The sequence below is a fragment of the Desmodus rotundus genome, chromosome 8 (assembly GCF_022682495.2).
Source record: "Desmodus rotundus isolate HL8 chromosome 8, HLdesRot8A.1, whole genome shotgun sequence".
NCBI classification, from domain to species: Eukaryota; Metazoa; Chordata; class Mammalia; order Chiroptera; family Phyllostomidae; genus Desmodus; species Desmodus rotundus.
The window spans coordinates 130065116-130086134 of NC_071394.1; the positions used below are offsets into that span (position 1 = coordinate 130065116).

At 55.8% G+C, this 21019-nt stretch overlaps 2 protein-coding genes across 6 annotated transcripts; one reads left to right on the forward strand and one right to left on the reverse strand.

Annotated features, from left to right (window-relative positions):
• The first annotated feature begins 131 nt into the window (after nucleotides 1-131).
• Nucleotides 132-1957, forward strand: TREX1 (three prime repair exonuclease 1). Its single transcript, XM_024565786.4, has 2 exons — nucleotides 132-641; nucleotides 938-1957. The coding sequence occupies exon 2, from the start codon at nucleotides 967-969 to the stop codon at nucleotides 1909-1911; it is 945 nt and encodes a 314-aa protein (XP_024421554.1). The 5' UTR covers nucleotides 132-641; nucleotides 938-966; the 3' UTR covers nucleotides 1912-1957.
• Nucleotides 1958-2200: 243 nt separating this feature from the next.
• Nucleotides 2201-18970, reverse strand: SHISA5 (shisa family member 5). 5 transcript variants are annotated; one of them, XM_053929521.1, is made up of 6 exons: nucleotides 18825-18970; nucleotides 14204-14351; nucleotides 8897-8986; nucleotides 3771-3886; nucleotides 3426-3638; nucleotides 2201-3342 (listed from the first exon to the last, which is right to left on the reverse strand). In XM_053929521.1, the coding sequence occupies exons 3-6, from the start codon at nucleotides 8914-8916 to the stop codon at nucleotides 3263-3265; spliced, it is 429 nt and encodes a 142-aa protein (XP_053785496.1). In that variant the 5' UTR covers nucleotides 8917-8986; nucleotides 14204-14351; nucleotides 18825-18970; the 3' UTR covers nucleotides 2201-3262. The 5 variants fall into 5 exon arrangements, with proteins under 5 accessions (XP_053785496.1, XP_053785494.1, XP_053785495.1 ...); XM_053929519.2 differs by lacking the exon at nucleotides 18825-18970 and adding an exon at nucleotides 16663-17089 and having other exon boundaries at nucleotides 14204-14375; XM_053929520.2 differs by lacking the exon at nucleotides 18825-18970 and adding an exon at nucleotides 16663-17087.
• Nucleotides 18971-21019: the final 2049 nt, after the last annotated feature.

The window sequence follows — 21019 nt, forward strand, 5'->3', positions numbered from 1 at the left end:
TGTGTCGCCTTGCTCTGTGCTGGCCTAGTAGGAGGGCGGGATGGAACTGGAGCAAGGCCCAGGGAAGGCTGCGATCCTTCTTCCCGTTTCTGGCTGAACCCCCCCCCACCCCCCATCCCCATGGTAACAAATCTGCCTGGAGGAAGGAGCCCTGCCCTGCCTGTGGAATTGTCCTGAGTCATCGCTTTGGGCTGGGGCCATGGGAAGAAACCATTGTATAGCAGGGAAGGAAGCAGCCCCGAGGCCCAGCCCTAAACCAGGGAGTCCTGGGGAAGCAGGGCCAAGGGGTCTGTGCTGAGAAGGCCATGCCCCCACCCCCCTCCCCGGCAGGCTTGAGCGCCGCAGCCAGCCTTCCTCCATAGCCTGGGCGTCCCTGCCCTTGCCTCACTGCCGCACTGTGCCAGCCAGTGGGCCACAGCTACCGCTCTGAGGCATGTGGGGAGTCACAGGAGGGGGGGTATTTGGGGAGGGATGGGTGTTGGCAAGAGAGGGACCCAGCAGGCTGACTTAGCAGGGCGGGCCAGGCTCTCACCAGCCTGGTAGGCGGGCTCAGGGCTAAGTTTCACTTCCCACCTCTGGGGCCAGCAGCAAGATCCAGCTGGTGTGCTCAGCCCAAGTCCTTGCTGCCTGCCTGCTACTTGGTAAGTGAGGACCCCCAAGGGGCTGGGCAGGGTGGGGAGGCCAAGGGTTCCGCCCAGCACCACCAGACTAAGTGGGCACTAAGGGAAGAACTAAACCTCCCCTAGACAGTGTGCTGATACCACTAAGGAAGTCGCACCCTGTCTGGCTTCCTGCCCTGAAAATGGGCCCTAAAGATCACCAATAGTGCCTACCTGTGCTGGGGTGGGGGGTGGGGGGCCCAGAGACGTGCTCCTGCGCACCCTCCCCACCCCTGCCTTAGATCTTATCCCGGGCACTCACCCACTCCCCTCCGCAGGCTCCTCCCCAGGCTCAGTGGCAGGTACCATGTGCTCGCAGGCCCTGCCCCCAGGGCCCGTGCAGACCCTCGTCTTCTTGGACTTGGAGGCCACTGGACTGCCCTTCTCCCAGCCCAAGATCACAGAGCTGTGCCTGCTGGCCGTCCACAGGTGCGTGATGGAGAGCCCCCCAGCCCTTCGGGGACCTCCCCCCTCAGTGCCCCTGCCACCCCGAGTGGTGGACAAGCTCTCCCTGTGTGTGGCTCCCGGGAAGGCCTGTAGCCCTGCGGCCAGCGAGATCACTGGCCTGAGCACAGCCATGCTGGCAGCACACGGGCGTCAGCATTTCGACGCCGACCTGGTCAACCTGCTCCTGGCCTTCCTGCAGCGCCAGCCACAGCCCTGGTGCCTGGTGGCACACAACGGCGACCGCTACGACTTCCCCCTGCTCCAGGCAGAGCTGGCTGTGCTGGGCGTGGCCAGTGCCCTGGACGGTGCCTTCTGCGTGGATAGCATTGCTGCCCTGAAGGCCCTGGAGCAGGCCGGCAGCCCCCCCCAGCAAGGCCCGTGGAAGAGCTACAGCCTGGGCAGCATCTACACACGCCTGTACGGACAGGCCCCGCCGGACTCTCACACGGCCGAGGGGGACGTCCTAGCCCTGCTTAGCATCTGCCAGTGGAGGCCGAGGGCCCTACTGCAGTGGGTGGATGCCCACGCCAGGCCCTTCAGCACCGTCAAGCCCATGTATGGGGTCACAGCCTCTACTGGAACCAACTCAAGGTCATCTGCTGCCACAGCCACTGCACGCCCGGCCAGAGCCAGAGACACCAGCCCCAAACTTGGGAGGAGCAGGAGGTCCAAGGTGCTTTCTCCAACAAAGGGCCCTGAATCCTCACCCGCGGAGGGACTGCTGGCCCCGCTGGGCCTGCTGGCCTTGGTGACGGTGGCGGTAGCCACACTGTATGGGCTGTCCCTGGCCACACCTGGGCAGTAGGCTGAGGTGGAAAGTCTGACTAATAAAGACCCCACAGCACTGAGCACACTCTCGCCTGTACCTTCCTTGGCAGCCTTAGAGCCTCCTGCCCCTCCGCCCACGCTCAGGCACCTGGGCAGGGGGCACAGAGGGTGGCGGTCTTTGTCCCCCTGTCGCTCACCCTCCCCAGCAGGATGACCAGCCGTCCGAGCCCTACACTAGGAGGCAAACCCGGAATTCCCAGTGTTGGTCGGCAGTGGTGCCCGGCCAGCTACCCAGTGCCTCCAGCCAAGGCTCTGCAGAAGCGGGGCAGTTCCAAAAGTCTGCATTTATTGTAAACAGGGCACAGACCCGGGACTCAGACACAAATCGACAGGTACAGAGCTGAGACAAGATCTGGTGAGACAGTAGCAGAGGGACGGAGGGACACCGAGGTATTCGTGCTGGGCCAGCACCCTGCCACCTTTGGTCTGGGCGGCCCTGCTGCGAGGGCAGAATGGACGGGGGCACAGAGCTGGCTGTGCCGAGGCTGGTGTGAGGGAGGCACAGACTGTCAGGGTCAGCCAGCCCCTCCCTGTGGGCCAGCCTCCCTCCAGGACCCCAGGGCTTGGTCTTCAGAGCAACTATCACACTTTTTTTTAACAGAGAAAACAGGCAAAATATTTGGCAGGAAGTACAACAAAAACACTGCAGGAAGGACACCTGAGTGTGCAGGTGGACAGAGGCCACCCTGCCACCTGTTGGGGGGGCCCAGAGCCACCTGATGTGGCCCCTCAGGTGGTCCCAGGGAGGTTGCGGGAATAGTCCAGGCACACAGCTGGCATGTGGGTAGGGCGTTTTGATATCAGAAGGCTGCCCACCTCCCACTGGGCGCACGACACAGGCTCCAGGGATCAAAACCCAGCTCAGCCGGTCCCGGGCTTCACCCGCTTCCCTGCATCATGGCTCTGGTTCTTCAAAGGGACGCACATCCTGGGGACAAGCCATGGCCTTGAGCCGTGGCCAGCCATTCTGCTGAAGCCAGAGCATGTGTGCGTCTAGCCCACAAAGAACTGTGCCATCCTAGCATGACAAGCCCCGCTTGGTCTCCCCGGGGTGGCCTGGCAATGAACTCCCACCCCATTCTTTGAATTTTGTTTGAGATTTCAAGGAAGCTTCATTTGAGTGAGGAAGAGAACAAAGGATGGTCCCAGCAACTTTGGCAGGATTGTCCCCACCTTGTCGGCATCACAAGTGCACAAATACGACATACACCTCCTGCACGGGGAGAAGAGGGCCGTGCCTGCAGAGCCGACCACAAAGACACGTGCACACATACACACGTACACACACACACACACATCAAGTGGCAACCGGAGATGCAGCTGTGCACTCAGTAGGCGGCCTTTGGGGGGTCCATGTACGCCGGGTTGTAAGGAGGCTGGCTGGGAGGGTAGGGCGTGGCTGCGCCTCCTGTAAACAGAGGACCGTGGTTGGCTGTGGGCGCTTCGGGAGCTTTGGGGTCAGGGCTGCTCAGAGTTGGCAGTGGTACTCACCAGCCAGCGTCTCATGGTAGGCAGGTGGGCCCGTGGGCTGGGCTGGGTAGGGCGGTGGGTACTGCGTAGGGTAGGGTGCTGCCGCCATCCCCGGCTGGGGGGGGATGGGGTGGTAGCCCTGGTACGACGGCCCTGGGTAGGTGGGCGGCACACTTGGAGGCTGAGGGTAGGGGGCGTGCACCACTGTGGTGGACGTGGTGGTGGTCACGACCGCTGCAAACAGAACCCCAGTCAGGACCCTCAGGCTTGCCACCCCTCCCTCCAGCTTAGCCAAATCAGGGCCTTGGGCAGCTCCCGGGCCACCCTGGGCCCTGCACAGTGGGTGGGTGGGGCAGACATGCTTACGGCGAGGCCGGCGGCACATCTTGTACAAACAGCAGCAGGAGCAGGTAAAGCAGGCGATTATGGTGACGATGAAGAGCACGAAAATGGTCACGCCAACAGCAACGGTGGCCCCGAACCTGCCAAAGAGCCCGTTGTGACCTGGGGCTTCTTGCTCCTAGCCAGGAGCAGCAGTCCACAACCCAGCCACCCCCAGGGGGCTCCCCTCTTGCAGGAGACACTCTGGGCAACACAGATAGAGGAACTCCCAAGGTATCCTGTTCCAGCCTCAGTTTCCTCACAGGTAAACTGGGGTTGCGAATCTATATAAAGCGCCCCACCTGCGGTCTACGCCCCTTGCCCTGCCCTCAAGAGCATGGGGGGAGAGTTTTTCTGGGCCTCCCCACCACTGATACCTCTCGTCCACCCATCAACTGATGAGCAAGTGGTCATCAAGCACATGCCACAAGCCAGGCACTATGGTTTGAGCCAAAAACTCAGCAAGGGGCAAGATAGACCATGGCCTCTGGGTGCCCACAGAGCCCTGGAGGAGGCAGATGTTGGAGGTAATGACTCAGGAAGCCCAGGGGACGAAGGTGGGGAGAAGATCCAGGAGAGCAGAGGCCAGTGTGTCCAGAACAGCAAGGAGAGGAATGCAGTGTGCTTGGCCTTGGCACTGGCTGGCTCACAGTCCAGGGCAGGGCTGTCCCCCACGTGACTGGAACCTGCTGGGCGCCAGCACCGTGCCAGGTGTTCACCTGCACCCCTGGGCTCCACAGGTGGGAAAATTAAGAGCCAGTCAGATGCCACGGGAGAGGGGGAGCTGGAGGTGGTCTGCCTTCTGGAAGAGGGGGCCTCCCTGCCTGACCCAGCCCCTCAGCCAGGACCATGACAGGGGGGCCTGCTCTTTGAGAAGGCAGGCCCTGGGCCAGTTCACCAACACTGTCTTGCCAGGGCAGACAGAGCCCCCTGCTATCCGCCCCTGCCCCCAGAGGTCGAACTCCATTCTGGTAACAGGCAAATGCTCAGTAAGGGCACCAAGCACGGTAAAACCCAGGAGGAGCCTGGTGAGCCTCCCCAGCCTCGGGGGCTGGGGGTGCAGGGTTTGGGGGGTTGTGGGCCCCACCCTGGAGGGCTGTGGAGGGGCTTCCACTGACCAGACAGGCAGCACCTCCACAGGGCCCTGGGCCACAGCCTAGGGACAGACGAAGGGCAGCCCCTACACACTGCAGACAAAAACACCCAAGCGCATTTGCAAGACAGGTCGTCAGTCTTGCCCAAGAGAGGAGCCCTCATCTGCCCCTCCCTCAGCCACAGGCTCCTCCCAGACCTCCTGTGGACAGCTGGACAGTGAAAGGGGAAACACACACATTCAAAACAATCAGTGACCAGTGACACGTGAGTGCGGCCCATCACCTTCCGTCTCTTCCCGTCTCTGTCTCTCACACACACGCACACACACGCAGTATGGCGCCCAGGCTCACCCCATGTCAGCCTCCACCTTTACTCAGGGTCTTCCTGTCCCAGACTGCCCTCTTTCCATCACGGGCACTCAGTTTCAATCTCCTCCCCTTTCGGAGAAAAGGAAAGCACATCTCCTCCTCAGCCCTCCCCTCCCCTGACGTCAGTGGCAGGAAGGACAGACACAGGATCTTCTTAAAGACACAGCACAGGTGTTAACTGGATGCACGGAAACAATGGACAGGGCTTGTGTAAGGCAAAGATAAGCGCCTTCTACTAAAGAAGTTCTGTGTCCGGGAGAGACTGCTCAGCACGACCTGCCCAGTTAGGAATTCAGGATCAGATCACCCTGTGAGGTTACCTTCCACAGAGCCCCCCTCTTTTTTCACCCACAGATTTTTGGGTATAACCATCAGTCCAGCATACCTTTTACCAGATAGGCGTGCAGCTCAAAGGACCCAAACCTAATACAGATACATCTAAAACACGGGTGACCGCATGGGTGACCCCACTTCCTGGGGTTCCTGGGCTTCGTGGGATGCCAGGGTCAAAGGGTGAAGCGGGCCCCAGAGGGAAGCAAGAATCACCTAGATTTTATAGCAATAAGGACACAAAAGGTGAAAGGGGAACACTGGTTTTCCTGAAAGATTAATGGGGAGTCCTGGTTACAAGATATTAACAAAAAGATTTCTGTAATTTATGAATGAACATTAGAAAAATGTACCAGCGTTAGACTTTTTCCCTTACAATGCCAATGAGCTAAAAGTTATTTTACTCCAATGTAAAAATATTCGACTTCTTTTGAGTCTATTGCTAATTCTTATGTGTTAGAAATCAACTCCCAGGATATTAAAAGGAAAAAAAGGACAAGGAGTGGCTTAGGCGCCCAGGCCCCGGCTGCTCCACCAGCTTGGGCAGGGGGGTCGGGAGTGGGAAGGAGGCCAGGTGCCTGGTCTGCCTTCCCAGACCAGCACCCCAGCCTGGCCTGCCCAGGCTGGCCTCTCCCAGTGGCCCCCCACCCTCCTTGATGGGCTCCTTCAGCTACCTCAGCCTTCCGCCACCTGCCAGGTCTGATCATGTCACTCCCTTCTCAGAGGCCCGCTGTGACTCCTGTAGCTCTTGGCTCAGAAATCTGCTTTATCACTTGTCACACTGTGTGTGTGAGCGTATGTGATATATTACAGTTGACGATAAAAGGGGAGAAAACTTAGGATTTGTCTCACCAGAGAGTAAAACTTGCAACATGGCAAATTTTAGCCTTTAAAGTTTAAATAACATAGAACCCCTCGTGTGGTCTGGGACTCCCTCCTCCTTCCTCAGTACTGCAGCCACACTGCCCTCCTCCCCAGTATCTGAAAGCACCATGCTGGGGCCTGTCAGGGCCTTGGCCCACGCAGTTCCTCCCGCCTGGCCCACCCCTCTCTTCCTCCCGCCCCCACATCACTGATTCCTGTCTACCCTGCAGCCCTCAGCTCAAAGCATCACCTTCTCAGAGGCTTTGCGCCATCACTGTCCCTCCCGTGGCTGGCAGAGAGTAGGTGCTCAGTAACTCTGACGAAAGAATAAATTCACTCGGGGACCCCATGGGACGGACGGCCAGGCAGGATGCTCCGAGGACGTGCAATGTTGGAGAGGTGGTGGCACGGTGTGGTGGCAGGGGCCGGTGGCCACAGCAGGCCCCACTTCTCATGGAAGCCCGCCTCTGAGAGGAATGGGGGCTTCCCCAGGTTGGCACTCTCTCCCAGATAAAGGAGTCTGAAGGCCAAGTTCAGGAGGCAGAACTGAGCAGCCCAGAGGAAGCCACAGACTCCCAATGCTTAGATTAGAAAGGGCCACCTCTAGGTCTCTGGGGCTGGGACACCAGCTCTCGCATGATGCTGACAATGTGGCAGCCCGGCCTGACATGGTGTGTGGGGGGCTGCAGAAAGGGCACTGTGGGGCCTGGGAGTCAGCACAGGCTCGCTGGGCCGCGCCCCACCTGATGGACCTCCCTTCCTGTTGCCTGTGCTATCAGAGGGAAGTGGGGGCAGAGGGCTGGCACAGCCTGCCCAGGGCCTGTAACCAGAGATTCTACCATTCAGGTGCCAAAAACACACCAGTCCTGCCCTGGCTGGTGTGGCTCAGTGGATTGAATGCCAGCCTGTGAACCAGGTTTGATTCCTAGTCAGGGCACGTGCCTGGGTTACAGGCCGGGTCCCTGGTCCAGGGCGAAAGAGAGGCAACCGCATGTTGATGTTTCTCTCCGTCTCTCCCTCCCTTCCCCTCTCAAAAAATAAATAAATGAAATCTTTAAACACACACACACACACGCACACACACGCACACCCCAGTCCTGCCAGACCATCCCATGAGTGGCAAAGAGCTGGAAAGGGACAATAAAATCAGGATCCGAAGGAACCATGACAGGGGACCGAGGAAGTTCTGGGGAGGGAACGAGCCAATAACGAACTCAGCCAGACTGGGTTGGCAGAGTAGGATGGGGCTCACCTGCCAGAGCCGGGGCTGGGGGGCCCGCAGAAGACCAGGGCCGAGCCCAGCTTGGCCGCACTCTGGGAAGCAGTGCCCACTGGGAGGGAGGGCCCCACCCATCCCGCTGTGCCAGGCAGACGTGGCTCCTCTGGAGCCCTGCACTCTGACAGGGTGCCTCGTTGTTCCCCAAAGGAACAAATCACCCAGAGGGAGAGGCGAGGGCAAGGCCAAAGAACAGAGCGGAGAGGGAGTTATGGTGGGGAAGGGGGCAGAGCTGGCACAGGTCCCTGGCACCAAGCAGTCTCTCCCCTGTCAGGGTCTGCCCGGAGCTCTCAGCTGGGCCCGGGCAGCGGGGGCTGGACCTACCACGGAGCCAGCACCCTGGCGGACAGACAGCAGTGCCCTGGGCCAAGGGGCAATGTACAGATGCCCACCCAAGAGGACGCCTCCTTTCAATCCTGGACAGGTGGCCAGGCACCTGTGGGCATTCACAGAAGTGTCACTGACAACCCTGTCCCTCCACCCTCCATAAACCTGCACCTCGAGTGCTGAACTTGTATAAGGCAGGTGCTGCGGGGACCCTGGGGCTGGGCTTAGGAAGTTTAGGAGATTGGGGTACTCCCTGGCCCCCTAAAAGGGCAGCCCCGACATAGTAACCATGACCCACAGACCTGGACATCACCAGGTGTCTGAGCATCCTGGCCCCACCACTGCCACCCGATCTCCATGCACCAGGCACCGCCACCACCGCCCCATCAGCGCCGTGTCACCACAATCGCTTCCTACCACCAGACACTGCCCGTCTGCCACCCCATCACGTGTCCCCATCGCCCCCATCCCCACCAGCCTCTCCACCACCACCACGCACTACTGCGCCATCACCGTGCACTCCCCACCTTCTATCATCACTGTCTCCCTCTGCTCACCTACACCCATCATCAGTCACCTGCGCCCAACCCCAACTTAGGTCAATTCAAACCCACCCTTGGCCTTTCAAATGTCAACCCCCAACCATAGCCACTCCCATCCCCAGCACAATAGGGACACAACTTCCCAACAGAAGGATGGAAGGCCCTGGTGATTGGACATGGAGACAGCTCTCCAGGGACCCCACCCCAACGACTCCTCCCCATCGCAGTCCCCACAGCCTTCATCCCAGCCCACCTAGGGCCCCGTCACCTCCACCAGGAATATGCACCCAGCCTGCTGGTCTCACTTACCCTGGTATGTCACTGTCCATGTTGGAGTTAAAGCTCAGCGATGAGGCCAGCTGCTCCACATTCTCCACACTCTTCCTGACAGCAGCTAAACTGCAAGGGGAAAACCTCATGATTAACACAACCCCCCACCCAGCACACCAGGAACCAACGTGCCCTGCCTTAGCACACACACAGAACATGCACAAAGGCCCCCTCAGTCCTGGGCCACGGAGGCAGCCCGGACAGTGTCATGGGAATGGGTATCACACACACCCCCAGGGCCCCCAGCTGCACTGCCAAGCCCTTCTTCTCAAGTGCACCTGGCACAGTCTTCAGGGCAGACCACACCTGAGGCTACAGAACAAACCTCAACAGATCGGGAGAGACAGCTGTCCTACAAAGTATCTTCTCCAGCTAAAAAGAACTCATGCCTTGGGAAACTAACATGGCAAAAAAAAAAAAAAAAAAAAAAAAAAAAAAAAAAAAAAAACCACAAAACCCTCCTGTGAGTTAAATAAGAAATCATAAAGGAAATTAAGAAATATGAAAAACTGAATGATAATGAAGATACTCCAGATCAAAATTTGTGAAACTCAGCCCTGGTGGCTCATTAGATTGAGCGCCAGCCTGCGAACTGAAAGGTCGCCGGTTCAATTCCCAGTCAGGGCACATGCCTGGATTGTAGGCCAGGTCCCTGGTTGGGGGCTTGCAAGAAGCAACCAATTGTTTCTCTTGCACATTAATGTTTCTCTTTCTCCCTCTTTCTCTCTCCCTCTCAAAGTAAATAAATAAAAAAAGTTTTAAAAATTTGCAAAACTCAGCTAAAGCAGCTCTTAGAGGAAACGTAACTTTTAATAGTGAAATGGTATTAAACTCAAGAAGATGAAAAAAAATAGTGCAACACCCGCCCCCCCCACCCCAAAGAAGGAAGCAAAAATAAAAGAGAACAGCCACAAACAATAAAAGAAGATTAACAAAACCAAAGCCGGTAGACCTCTGGCAAGACTAAGCAAGAAAAGGAGAAATGATACAAAAGAAAAATTATGCAGATTTTTAAAAAGGGGAAATAACTATAGGTGCAACAGAGATTTTAAAAATAATAACTTACTTGAATTCTGACTCGAACAAACTACCCACAAAGAGACATTTTTGAAACAAATGGAGCCAACTGAAGACAGACTAGCATTGAAAGCTATTAATGAATTACTGTCAATTGTGCAAAATGTGTTACTCATATAGTGGTTATAATTTTTAAAGGCCTCACTTGTACTGATAAAGCGAACACTTACGGTCCTGACTGGTGTGGTTCAGTGGGTTGGGTGTTGTCCCCAAAACCAAAAGGTGCCTGGGTCGCCGGCCAGGCCCCCAGCTGGGGGTGTGCGAGAGGCAACCGACCAATGTATCTCCCCCTCTCTCTCCCTTCCCATCTCTCTAAAAAGTAAATACATAAAATCCTCTTTTTTAAATGAACACTTAAGGAGAAATGTTTATGATGTCTGGGATTTGTTGTTAAGCAATCCAGAAGACTTAAGAAGTGGTGGGAGGTACGGGAACAGTAGTGTCCAGGTGCTGGGAACCGTGGAAGGGGGTGATGGACACACGGAGTTGTCATGTTATTCTCTCTGATTTGGTACTTAGTTGAAATTTTCCAAAATTAAATGTTTATCAAAATAAAAAATTTAAAGCATTAGGGCCGTGCTTTTGAAGGACAACCCCTAGAGCTGAGGAGAAAATATTTCTGAAGACCAGAGCGCAGGCTTTAGTGAGCAAGGACATAGTGGGGGCAGCCCCGCTGGGGCCCGGGGGGAGGGGAAGGCTGGGAAGGAAGGTCCACTGAGGTGAGCCAGGTATCTGAGACTCTTCCTCCTGGGAGCATTCACCAATTTCAGAGGAGAGCTGAGAGGCTGAGGAGAACTTCTGAAAGCCTCAGGTGATAAAGATTAGGTCCAGAGCCCACCAGGTGGGAGGCCCTTGTGAATCCTTCTCACCTGGGCTGAGACCTGAAATGCTGCAACCCAAGACGAGGGAGAAACTGAGCAGACAGCTCAGCTTCCATCATCTCAGTCTCCGCGGTTAGGCAACCTGATCCCGAGGGCTAAAGGCCCTGACAAAAGCGACGTAAATCCACCCTGGAGGAAATCCTAAGCTCCAAATTTCTACAATCAATTTACAAACACTGTGACGGACACACAATCAAACACTTTCCGGAATACCAGATCAGACACCATGAATAGAAAACCACAGAAATTTCATACCATGGAAATATCCACAGGGGCTTCAAATACTGAAGTTATCTGACATCGACATTAAAATAACAGCACTTATACACCGCTCAAGGAGATTAAAGATTGAACAATTCAAGAGAACTTGCAATATAAAAAAAATACCCTGGCTGGTGTAGTTTAGTGGATTGAGCTCGGGCCTGTGAACCAAAGGGGCGCCGGTTCGATTCCCAGTCAGGGCACATGCCTGGGTTGTGGGCCAGGTTCCCAGTCGGGGCCATGTGAGAGACAACCACACATTGATGTTTCTCTACCTCTCTTTCTCCCTCCCTTCCCCTCTGTCTCAAAATAGAAATAAATAAATCTTTAAAAAAAAAAAAGAGGAAGAAGCATTACGAAATAGCAAAGTGGGCTCCCTCTGGAGCCCACACGCTCATGCCTTCCCCATTTCTTTCTCGGGTGTGATTTTTTCCTAAGTTCTAAGGGTCCCCGTGAGACTTGCAGCCAGGGCAGCAGTGGGCCGTGGCAGCTCATCCCAGGCTTAGCCCCTGAACCTGTCTCAACTTAGGAAAGTATTTTTTTCTCCCCCACAAGAAAAAAAACACTAAACTATAGAATTTAGGGGTATATGCTTGGGTATTACAACTCTAAAAGACAGCAAGGTCATGTATATAAAAGTTAGAAGAACAGTTGCCTTTGTGGGGTAAGAGAGGCAACAGCGACTGGAAGTTCGCTCAGGGGCTCCTGAGGCGCTGGTGGTGTGCGAGCCTGTGTGGCGGCTACCCGGGTGTTTGTTTCAAAGCAAGCCACTGAGTATTTTGTGCACTTTTCTGTATGTGAATTATACTTTACACTAAAACAGTACAAAAAACAACTTCAATGGATGAGTTTAACAGCCGATGAGACACAGCTGAAGAAAGATGGAATGGACAGAGGGGTCAGAAGACCTTTTCTAGAACTCAGCATGGAGATGGAAATACGGAAGAGAGACTCAGACACATGGACACTGGAGTGAAAGATGTGACAGATGCTCGAATGGAGTTCCGGAGGGAAGGGAGGAGGAGGAGAAAGGGCAACACCTAAAGAATAGCAAAACGTTTTCTAGAGCCGAGGAGACACTCAAGCACAGATATAAGAAGTTCGACAAATCCATAGCAGCATAAACAAAAAGAAACCCATACCTAGATACATCACAGGATAACTGAAGAACAGCAAAGACAAGAAAAAGATTCTTCCTGTCAGATGGAAAAAAAGATTTCTTTGAAATGAGAGACAACTGACCATTGAACTGGTGTCTTGGTAGAAGTAATGGAAACCGGAAGGCAATTGGTAAGAGAAAGTAACCATTGACTTAAGTTCTGTTCAGATAAAACATTAAGAATGAGATCAACATAATTTACCATTATGTCGGTAAATTAGAATAAAAATACAAAATCATATGATCATTGCTAAAAGTGCAGAAAAAAATATCTAACAAAATTCAAGATCCCTTCATGATTAAAACTCCAAGCAAACTAGCCAATAGAAGAGAACTAACTTCCTTAACCTGATAAAGGACACCTGTGAAAAAGCCAACTGACCCCATAGCTAACAATGAATGCTTTCTCCCTAATATTGAAAACAAGATGAAGGTATCTGCTCTCACCACCTCTATTCAACATTGTACTGGAGGTTCTAGCCAGTGCAATAAGGCAAGAAAATGGAATAAAGGTATACAGATTGGAAAATAAGTGAACAATGGAAGAAAAAAATGTAATAAAAACAGACTAAAATAATACAGTAAGGGAAAAAGTAATACAGGAGAGATAAATAAAAAACACAAAAGAAGATGGCAAATAGAACCCCTTAATGCTAACAATTACATTATATTTAAATAGATTAAATGGTCCTGTTTTTTTTTTTAATTACCAGAATGAATTAAAAACTAAAAAGATCTTGTAAGTTATAAGAGTACCAAAAGGCACTGTACCCAATTTTGACATCACGTTACAGATAAATAAATACATACGGGGGAAAAAAGAAAAAAAGAGTACCAAAAGGCTGAAAGTAAAAGGTGGGATATAATCCATCAGGAACACGCAGGTGTGGCTGGCAGGTACGCAGCCTGGGGCCACCATTCCCGAGAGCACTTTGGAAGCCCTTAGTAACTATGTGCATCTCTCTGACCTGGCAATGTGCTCCCACATGTACCTCCAGGAAATTCCCACATGGTCCTGTAGCAGGCAGGAGGAAGTCCTGTGAGGATGCCCACCGTAGTTATCTGTGATAGCGACTCACACCACAGCAGTGGTGGGCACCAGCCAGATGTACGCCCAAGAACATGGGTGGGTTGTACAAACCCTGTACTGACTGCAGAAAGGAAGGGGGTCCATTGTACCCACAAAACAATATAGACTTTGCAAGAACAGAAACAATCAAAAGAATATGGCCGACTGGTGGTCTCCTGGGTGAGAGGAATGGAATGGTCATGGGAGATTAAAATAAATGCATAAGATGGTGGGGGCTGGTCTCGTCCTGACAATAATGACCACCTGCCGTGAGCTGAGGATGACCACCTCACCCCTCTATCCCTGCGGCCAAACACAAAAGAAACAAAGAATGTGGCAAAGGGAGGCATATGCTGAAGACTGGACGGAAGCTGGGTTTCAGTCCGTGAAACGGTCTATGCCCAAGGCGCAGTGTGAATCCACGGACCGCGCCAGGAGCTCATAGGCACGGCACACTCTGGGGCACATGCCCACACTCGGGCCCAAGAGACGGTACCTGTACAGATCACACACAACACCCCCAGGTTCATGCACACACTTGTGGGGCACACACATGCCAAGGTGCCCACCCTGAGGACATGTTGGTACAAGTACACACCCAAGGGTGAGCCACAAAACCAGCTAAGAAACCTGCTCAGCCCCAGGCTGGATGAGCTGGCACCCTCCAGGGCAGGGGAGGGAGGGGCAAGGGACTAACCAAATAGGGTCTGGGGAGTCTAGCCCAGAGTAGAGACGCCCCCAACTCCCTGGCCCAAGGCTCACCACCATCTTCAGAGGCCTGAGGGGTCAGAGGGCCAGGGCCATTTCCCTCCCAAGCACAGTCCCGCTGGGGCACCCACCTGTCCTCACAACTTTCCTTGTCCCATACAAATTTCTTCAGTATGTCGGAGCAGCAGTACTGGTTGTAACAGGTGCCACAGCAGAAAACAGGACAGTTCTTGGGGTAGAGGTTGTATCCACTGGAATCCACACATATCTCGCCGTGGGCTGGAGCAGAGAACACTCGTTCACCTGTGGCCATGAGGAGAAGCCTCATGCGAGGCCTCAGCCATGTCTAAGTGATCAGGGCCAGCAGGCATCAGCATGGCGGGCCACCTCTGGCCACCACCCCAACCAGCCTTGCCTTCTCTCCCAGGCCACAGCAGCTGTGCCTAACTGGGCTCCCTCTTGCCCCACCAGCCCACTTGCCTTCTGATGGGAGAACGAACTTTCTAAGTGTAAGTTTGCCTGGGCCACCCCCTGCTCTCAGACCATGCCTGGTTCACACTAAGTCAGGATCAAGTCCACAGCCCACAAGGCAGGGTCCAGACTGCAAACAGCCTTGAAGGCCACCCCAGCTTTCCAGCCCTATCCACACTTTGCCCATATTCTTGGCTGTTTCCCATCCCCCACCTTCAAATCTACTCACCCTTTAAGGCCCCATTCTAGCCTACCTCCTCCAGAAGCTGCCCAAGCCCAGTGGTCACACAGCTGGACAGTAACATCCCTGGCCAGCAGCTGGGGACCACGCACCAGACGGGCCAATTCTTGATTCTCATTCCCTCTTCCCACCACTGGCCACAGCAGCCTGAGTCCCTGCTGGACCGTAACTTCAGGGGCCCAGCCCTGACCACACCCCTACAGCAGGCAGTCTCCTGACCAATTCACCATCGGCTGCAGTCACACCTACAAAAGTGTCCATGCAGCCCTTGGTCCCACACTGGGCTGGCAGCAGGTGCCTAGGAAATGCCTGTGCCCTCAGTGGCCAGGGCTCCAAGGCAGCAGCACCATTTCATGTCAGAGAACCACCACGAGGCTCTCGGCCACCAAGCTGGGATCTAAGGACATCCTCACAGGCTGGGGACACAAGATCATGCTGAGAGGACCTGACTGACAAGTGCAGAAAATGACCCAGGCCTTTGGGTAACCACGAGGTTTGCAAACTTCCAGGAAGATGCTACAGCCATGTTCCCATGCATCCTTAAACTGCCTTAGCAGAGAGCTGGTGCCCACCAGCAGGATGGAATGGTCTAGGATTCTGCCTGGACAGGCCCCAAGTGGGACTCCAGAGAGCCAGCCTGGTCAGTGTATCATATTCCCTGGGGCCACCACAGAGCAAGGCCCACTCAGTGACTCTAAGAAGAAACAACTAGGAATGGGGAGGAAATGGGAAGATACTTTGTCCTTGGCAGCTCCAAGCAGAGCCCTGCTGCAGGCAAAGCTTGGGGGCCGGGGGTGCAGAGGATGGGATCCCCGCAGACCCTGCTCAACAAGGCCCACACTACCCAGCAGCTGGGATGACCCAGCACCACCTCCAGAAAGTCCTTACAGCTGTGAGAGCCACAGCTCAAGAGCCTCTAAGCTGGGGCTGAAGGCAAACACCTGTGACCCTGTTTGGGCCACAAGCCCATGACACAAGTATTCTCTGACCCTCACACACTCTGGACAAGACTCCCAGACCTCACTGAACCAGGAGCCAGAGCGCTGCCTGCTCACTTTCCCACCCCAGGTCCTCCAGAGTCCTCCCAGGAAATAAAGTCCTTCCTCCAGAGGAAGCCATCCACCCAGAGGGACCTTTGGCTTCCTAAACCTGGGGGTGGGGAGGTGTTGCTCCAATTCCTAAACGGCCCCCAGCCTGGTCTCCCCATCTGTGAATCATCCGTGGACAAGCAAATGATCACAGCCCTGACCCTGACCCTGGCCAAGGTTGCGGGTTCGCCCTCCAGTCAGGACACAATCAACCAATGAATGCACAAATAAGTGGAATAAATCAATGTCTCTCTCTCTCTCTCCCTTCCTCTGAAATCAATTTTTAAAAATTTCACAATCAACCAATCTACACACACAGTTAGCTGTTTCCTCCCATTAGGCATCTCAGCTGTCTCCAGGACTACGAAGGCCTTGGAGGCAGCGGCTGGGGGCTCCCAGCCAGTAAACACAGGCGAAGGGAAGGCCTGGATGGAGGGGCCAGGCCTCCAGGAAGCCACCACCCCGGGCGACGGCCAGGCAGGAAACCCTACCCCAGCCTGCGGCTGACCCAATCCCTAGGATCAGAGGGACTGCAGACCCCCACCCCCACGGCCCAATTCCAGGACAGAGCCATGGGGGCAGCTGCCTGGGGTCCGGGCGATGTCACTTCAGGCGGGGAGGGGTGCTGGGATGGAGGGGGCGGTCAGTCCCTGGGGGTTGCTAACCGCCTGGGTCCTCAGGGGGCCGCGGCCCTGCGGGGTCCAGGCCGCCTCGTACGGGGTCGGACGGCGCGAACGTGGCCGACCCGGGCCCTGGCCGGGCTGAACGCCCCCCACCCCCAAAGGCTCACCCCCCGGGGGCGGCGGCAGCAGCAGCAGCAGCAGGACCAAGAGCAACAGGTTCCGCGGCGCGGCCATGGCTGGGCGGGCGGACGGACGGACGGACGGACGGACAGACGGACAGACACACGGACAGACGGACAGGTCACGGTGCAGCCGCCGCCTCCGCGACCTGAGCGGGCAGCCGCCTATTCGCCCCGCCCCAGCGGGTTCCGGGTATCCCGGCCGGGAGGAAGAGGAGGGAGGAAGAGGAGGAGGAGGGCAGGCGGGGGAGGAGGAAGGCGTCCTCCCGCCCCGGGTAGCTAGCGGCCGCGCGACCCCTGGGGACCCCGCGGCCGTCTTCTGCCCCCGGGAGACTTATCGGCCGGGCCCCGGCCCGAAGCGGGGGTCTCCGCGGGAACCTGCGACCACATCCGACCGCCCGCCGGGTGCTGCCTGAGGCCGGCTGGGCCCCGTCCCCCACCCACCCCACCCCACCCCACCCCACCCCACCCCACCCCACCCACTCGGCCCCGCGCTGTCACGTGCCCCGCGGATCCTCACGCTAGTCACCCAGGGACCAGGGGAGGTGAGATGGCGACAGTGCCCGGGGCAGAGCTCGGCACACAGTAGGTGCTCTACGAATGCCGATCCCTTCTGGAAGTTTAGACCGGGGGCTTCCGGGGACCCCTGCTCTGAGGACACAGCGTTGCCCGGGCCCCTGCCGTGATGCCTCTGTCCCTGTGGTCCTCCGGCCCTAGCCCAGGCAGGCTCAGCCCTTGCCCCTGCCAGCCTGGCTCGGGGACCTGGGCTGAGGGACAGCAACTGGCCGCTCCCAGGCCAGCTCAGGGCTCCGGAAGGCTGGCTGGCCCGGTCCCTGTCTGCCCCCAGAGAACCTATCCACACAAGACACCCTGCGTGGAGCCAGGGCTGCCAGGAGCGGTGGCCCTGCTGTGCCCTGTCTCAGCGGCTCAGGCTGCTAGAACAAATCCTGACTCGGCTGATGAGCAACATTTCTCATAGCTCTGCAGCCTGGGAGTCCAAGATCAAGGTGCCAGCAGATGCTGTGTGTGATGAGTCAGCCTCCAGGCTCATTCAGGGGCCTCCTCTCCCTCTGTTCTCCGGGTCCTCTTTAATAAGGGCTCTAATCCCATCCACGAGCACCCCCGATCTCGACCGAATCATCTCCCAAAAGTCCTGCCTCCAAATACCATCACTTTGCAGGGTACGATTTCAATATTTGAATTTTGGAAGGACACAGACATTCAGCATTTTTTGCACCTGGCCCTGGCAGTACCTTACGTTTCGGCAGAAAACAGGACATGTCACACTAACTGGGTGCACGTGAGCCAGTGTTTGCATTCTGGGTGCCCCGCCTATTTCTCCCGGGAGGGCAGGGGGGCCCTGTGCCAGGGTGAGACCTGAGGGGGCAACCCAGGGTGTCCTCAAGGCAGTTAGTTCCCCAGGCTGAGGTGGGAGAGGAGGGTGGGGTCCTCCCTGGGTCCCCAGCACCGCCTGCCAGGGAGGGGCACAAAACGAATTCAACCGAGTAAGTTTGAAGATCTAGTTGGCTTTAAATGAGCGATTCGGTCAATGCCAGGGCGCTCCAAGGGGTTCTACAAAATGGAAGGTTTTTATAGGAAGGCGAGTAGGGCAAGGGAGCCACTAACAAAAGAAAAAAGGATTATTCTTGGCGGAGGACCGCTTTTCTTGAGGTGGGGAGAAGGGAAGGGCTTTTTATCAAGTAGGTTGCCTCTGCGTTTTAGGGGGGTGGAGAGGGCCTCAGTGACAGATGCCTCGCTGGTGGTGACCGGAAAATCCCATACTGGCTGACCAAGATTATGTTCCTGGTACAGGACGAAACTACAGTTACATCAGGTATTAACCTGGGTTTGATATCATGGGCTTATCAAGTGAAGCCATTTTGGAACTATGGGTTGTTTTTACAGCACAGCAGGTGGGAGCAGAGGCCTGACAGTCCCCAGGCAGGAAGAGGGGCCCTCCCTGGCACAGCCCAGACCCGTCCTGCCCAGCTGCCTCTGCCCACTCAGTTCAACTGAAAAAAAAATAAAGGAGCCCCATTCAGCCCACTGACCACTTTCCCCGGCCGGCCCATAGTCACTTCCTCAGGGAGTGGGCAGCCTCAGGCCAAGTCCTCCACAGGTGCCCTTCACCCCAGCCTCTCAGCACTCACCGAGCAGGACCGCCGCTGCTGTGCGTCCACCTCCCTACCCACCCTGTCAACTGGAGTCCTCGGTGCCCTTACCCTCAGCCCCACCCAGTCCCGAGGCGCCGTCTTCTGGGGCTTCTCTTATTTAGTCACCAGAAGGCAGCCCCAGGAGGCCAGAGGGTGGGAGGAGAGGGCAGGGGTGGAGCTGTTCTCTCCATGCTCCTTCCGGAGGCTCCAGCCAGCAGTCACACTCGCACCCCACCCTACATGCACGCCTGCCTGTTGTGACACCGCTCCCCTGGATCCCTTTTTTCAGGGCCATCTGCTGAGAAAGCTCACAGTACTAGGTCCTGTGCCTGATGCTCCAAAAGAAAGGCCAATAGTCAAGACATCAGAGTTTTGGAGCCAGGAAGGTTTTATTGATCGAGAAGGCCGAGCTCCACAAGATGAAAGAACTAATTCTCAAAGCCATCTTAAGAGAGCCCGAAGCTCAGGCGTCTTCTATATCAGGGGAAGGCAGGATAGGGGAGGCAGAGAGGCAGGCGGGGACTGTGGACAGCTAGGCACTGCAAAGGGACCCAAAGGCAACTTCCAAATTTCTCACGGTCAGCCATACCCTACAGAGGCGGGTTCTGGCGTCATTACTTTGGGCCTACCCAGCAGAGGTCCCTTAGTTAATTAGCATATCTACAGTGGGAGCTGTTGCCTGCAGGCCAGGACTCAGCTTGATAAGAGTGACTTTTTTCAGCAGGAACTTTATGTACAGCCTAGAGCCCAGAAGCAGACAGAAATTATGCACGGGGCTGGCAGGTCAGAGATATAGCAACAAGGGTGCCCAGAGAGCCCAGTGCCAGATGGGGCGTGGGTGAACACCACCCCTCTCCACCCCAAACTTGGGCTCCTCTCCTTGTCTCAGAAGGCGGAAATGCCAGGTAGTCACTTCCCCAAGGGCTGGTACCCTCCGTGGAGTTGGCAGGGGGCCAGCGACCAGCAGCAGGACAACACTCTGCGGTGTCTGGGGCAATGGTGAGCCTCGCTGTCCCCTTGTCACAAAAGAGGGACGGGGACTGAAGTGGGTCTGCCCCTGGCACCGTCTGGAATATGTAAACCATTTGCTCCTAAGTGTCCTTGGTTAGAGAAAGTAAGACCTGTGTCTCAGTTTCCTTATTTCACTTGCCAAGGAATTTCCCTGGCTTCTCACTGTCTTGCCTCGCCCTGCTGGCCCTATGGCGGCGGCCGTGGCTGCTCACCAGGCCAAAGTAGAACTCAATTTGGGTTGGAGGTGAAGCGGTGTGGCCTCTGAGTCTTCCCCTTCAGCACCCTTTCCATAAATTCTGTTTCCACTTGACGTGGGCAGAGTCAGTTCCCTCCCACTGACGAAGTTGTCACCAGGAATGGCAGTAGGTGGCCAGGGTAATGGGGGCGTGCCAGGGTTTGGAGCTAAAGGGAGTGGGGATCCGACCAGGCTAAAGGGAAGAGCCCAGGCGGCCCTGGAAGGCTGAGGGGACAGCTAGAAAAGCCACCGCTGGTGGGCCAGTATGTAATAAAACACTCAGAGTTGCTCTTCCTCCCTTCTTCTGGGCTCCAGAGCTAGGAATTTACTGTCTTTTGTGTGTTAATGAGGTGACTCCAGGTGGGGGGACTCATCCCCAGATTCCAGATGGGTCTGCTTACCAGAAAAAACAGGCCCTGAATAGAGGGTTGGAACTTTCAGCCTCACCCCCAACCTGGGGTTTGGTTCTGAGATTGACTGCTATCGCCAAAGGCTAGTGATTTAATCAGTTAATCAATCAACCACAGCTGTGTGATGAAACCTCCCTGTGAAATCCCCTGAACCGTGGAGTTCGGATAGTTCCCGGGGGCTGTGAGCACACTGATGTGCTGGGCGGTTGGAAGCTCCCAGCCTCCCTTTCCCGACCCCCGACCCCCTGCCCTATGCGTCTCTTCCATAAAACGGTAACTGTAAATAAGGGGTTTTCCCAAGTTCTGAGGTCCAGCAAATTATCAAACCTGAGGAGGGGGTCAGGTTTATAGCCCGGGGTCAGAAGTTACCAGTGGCCCTTTTGGGGCTTGGGACTGGCACTGAAGCGGGCAGAGTCTTGAGGGACTGGGCCCTTAACCCGTGTGGTCTGCACTAACTCATGAGCTGGTGTCAGAATGGAGCTGGGCCCTGGCAGCGCGGCTCAGTGGGTCAGAGCATCATCTGATGCGCCAAGGTT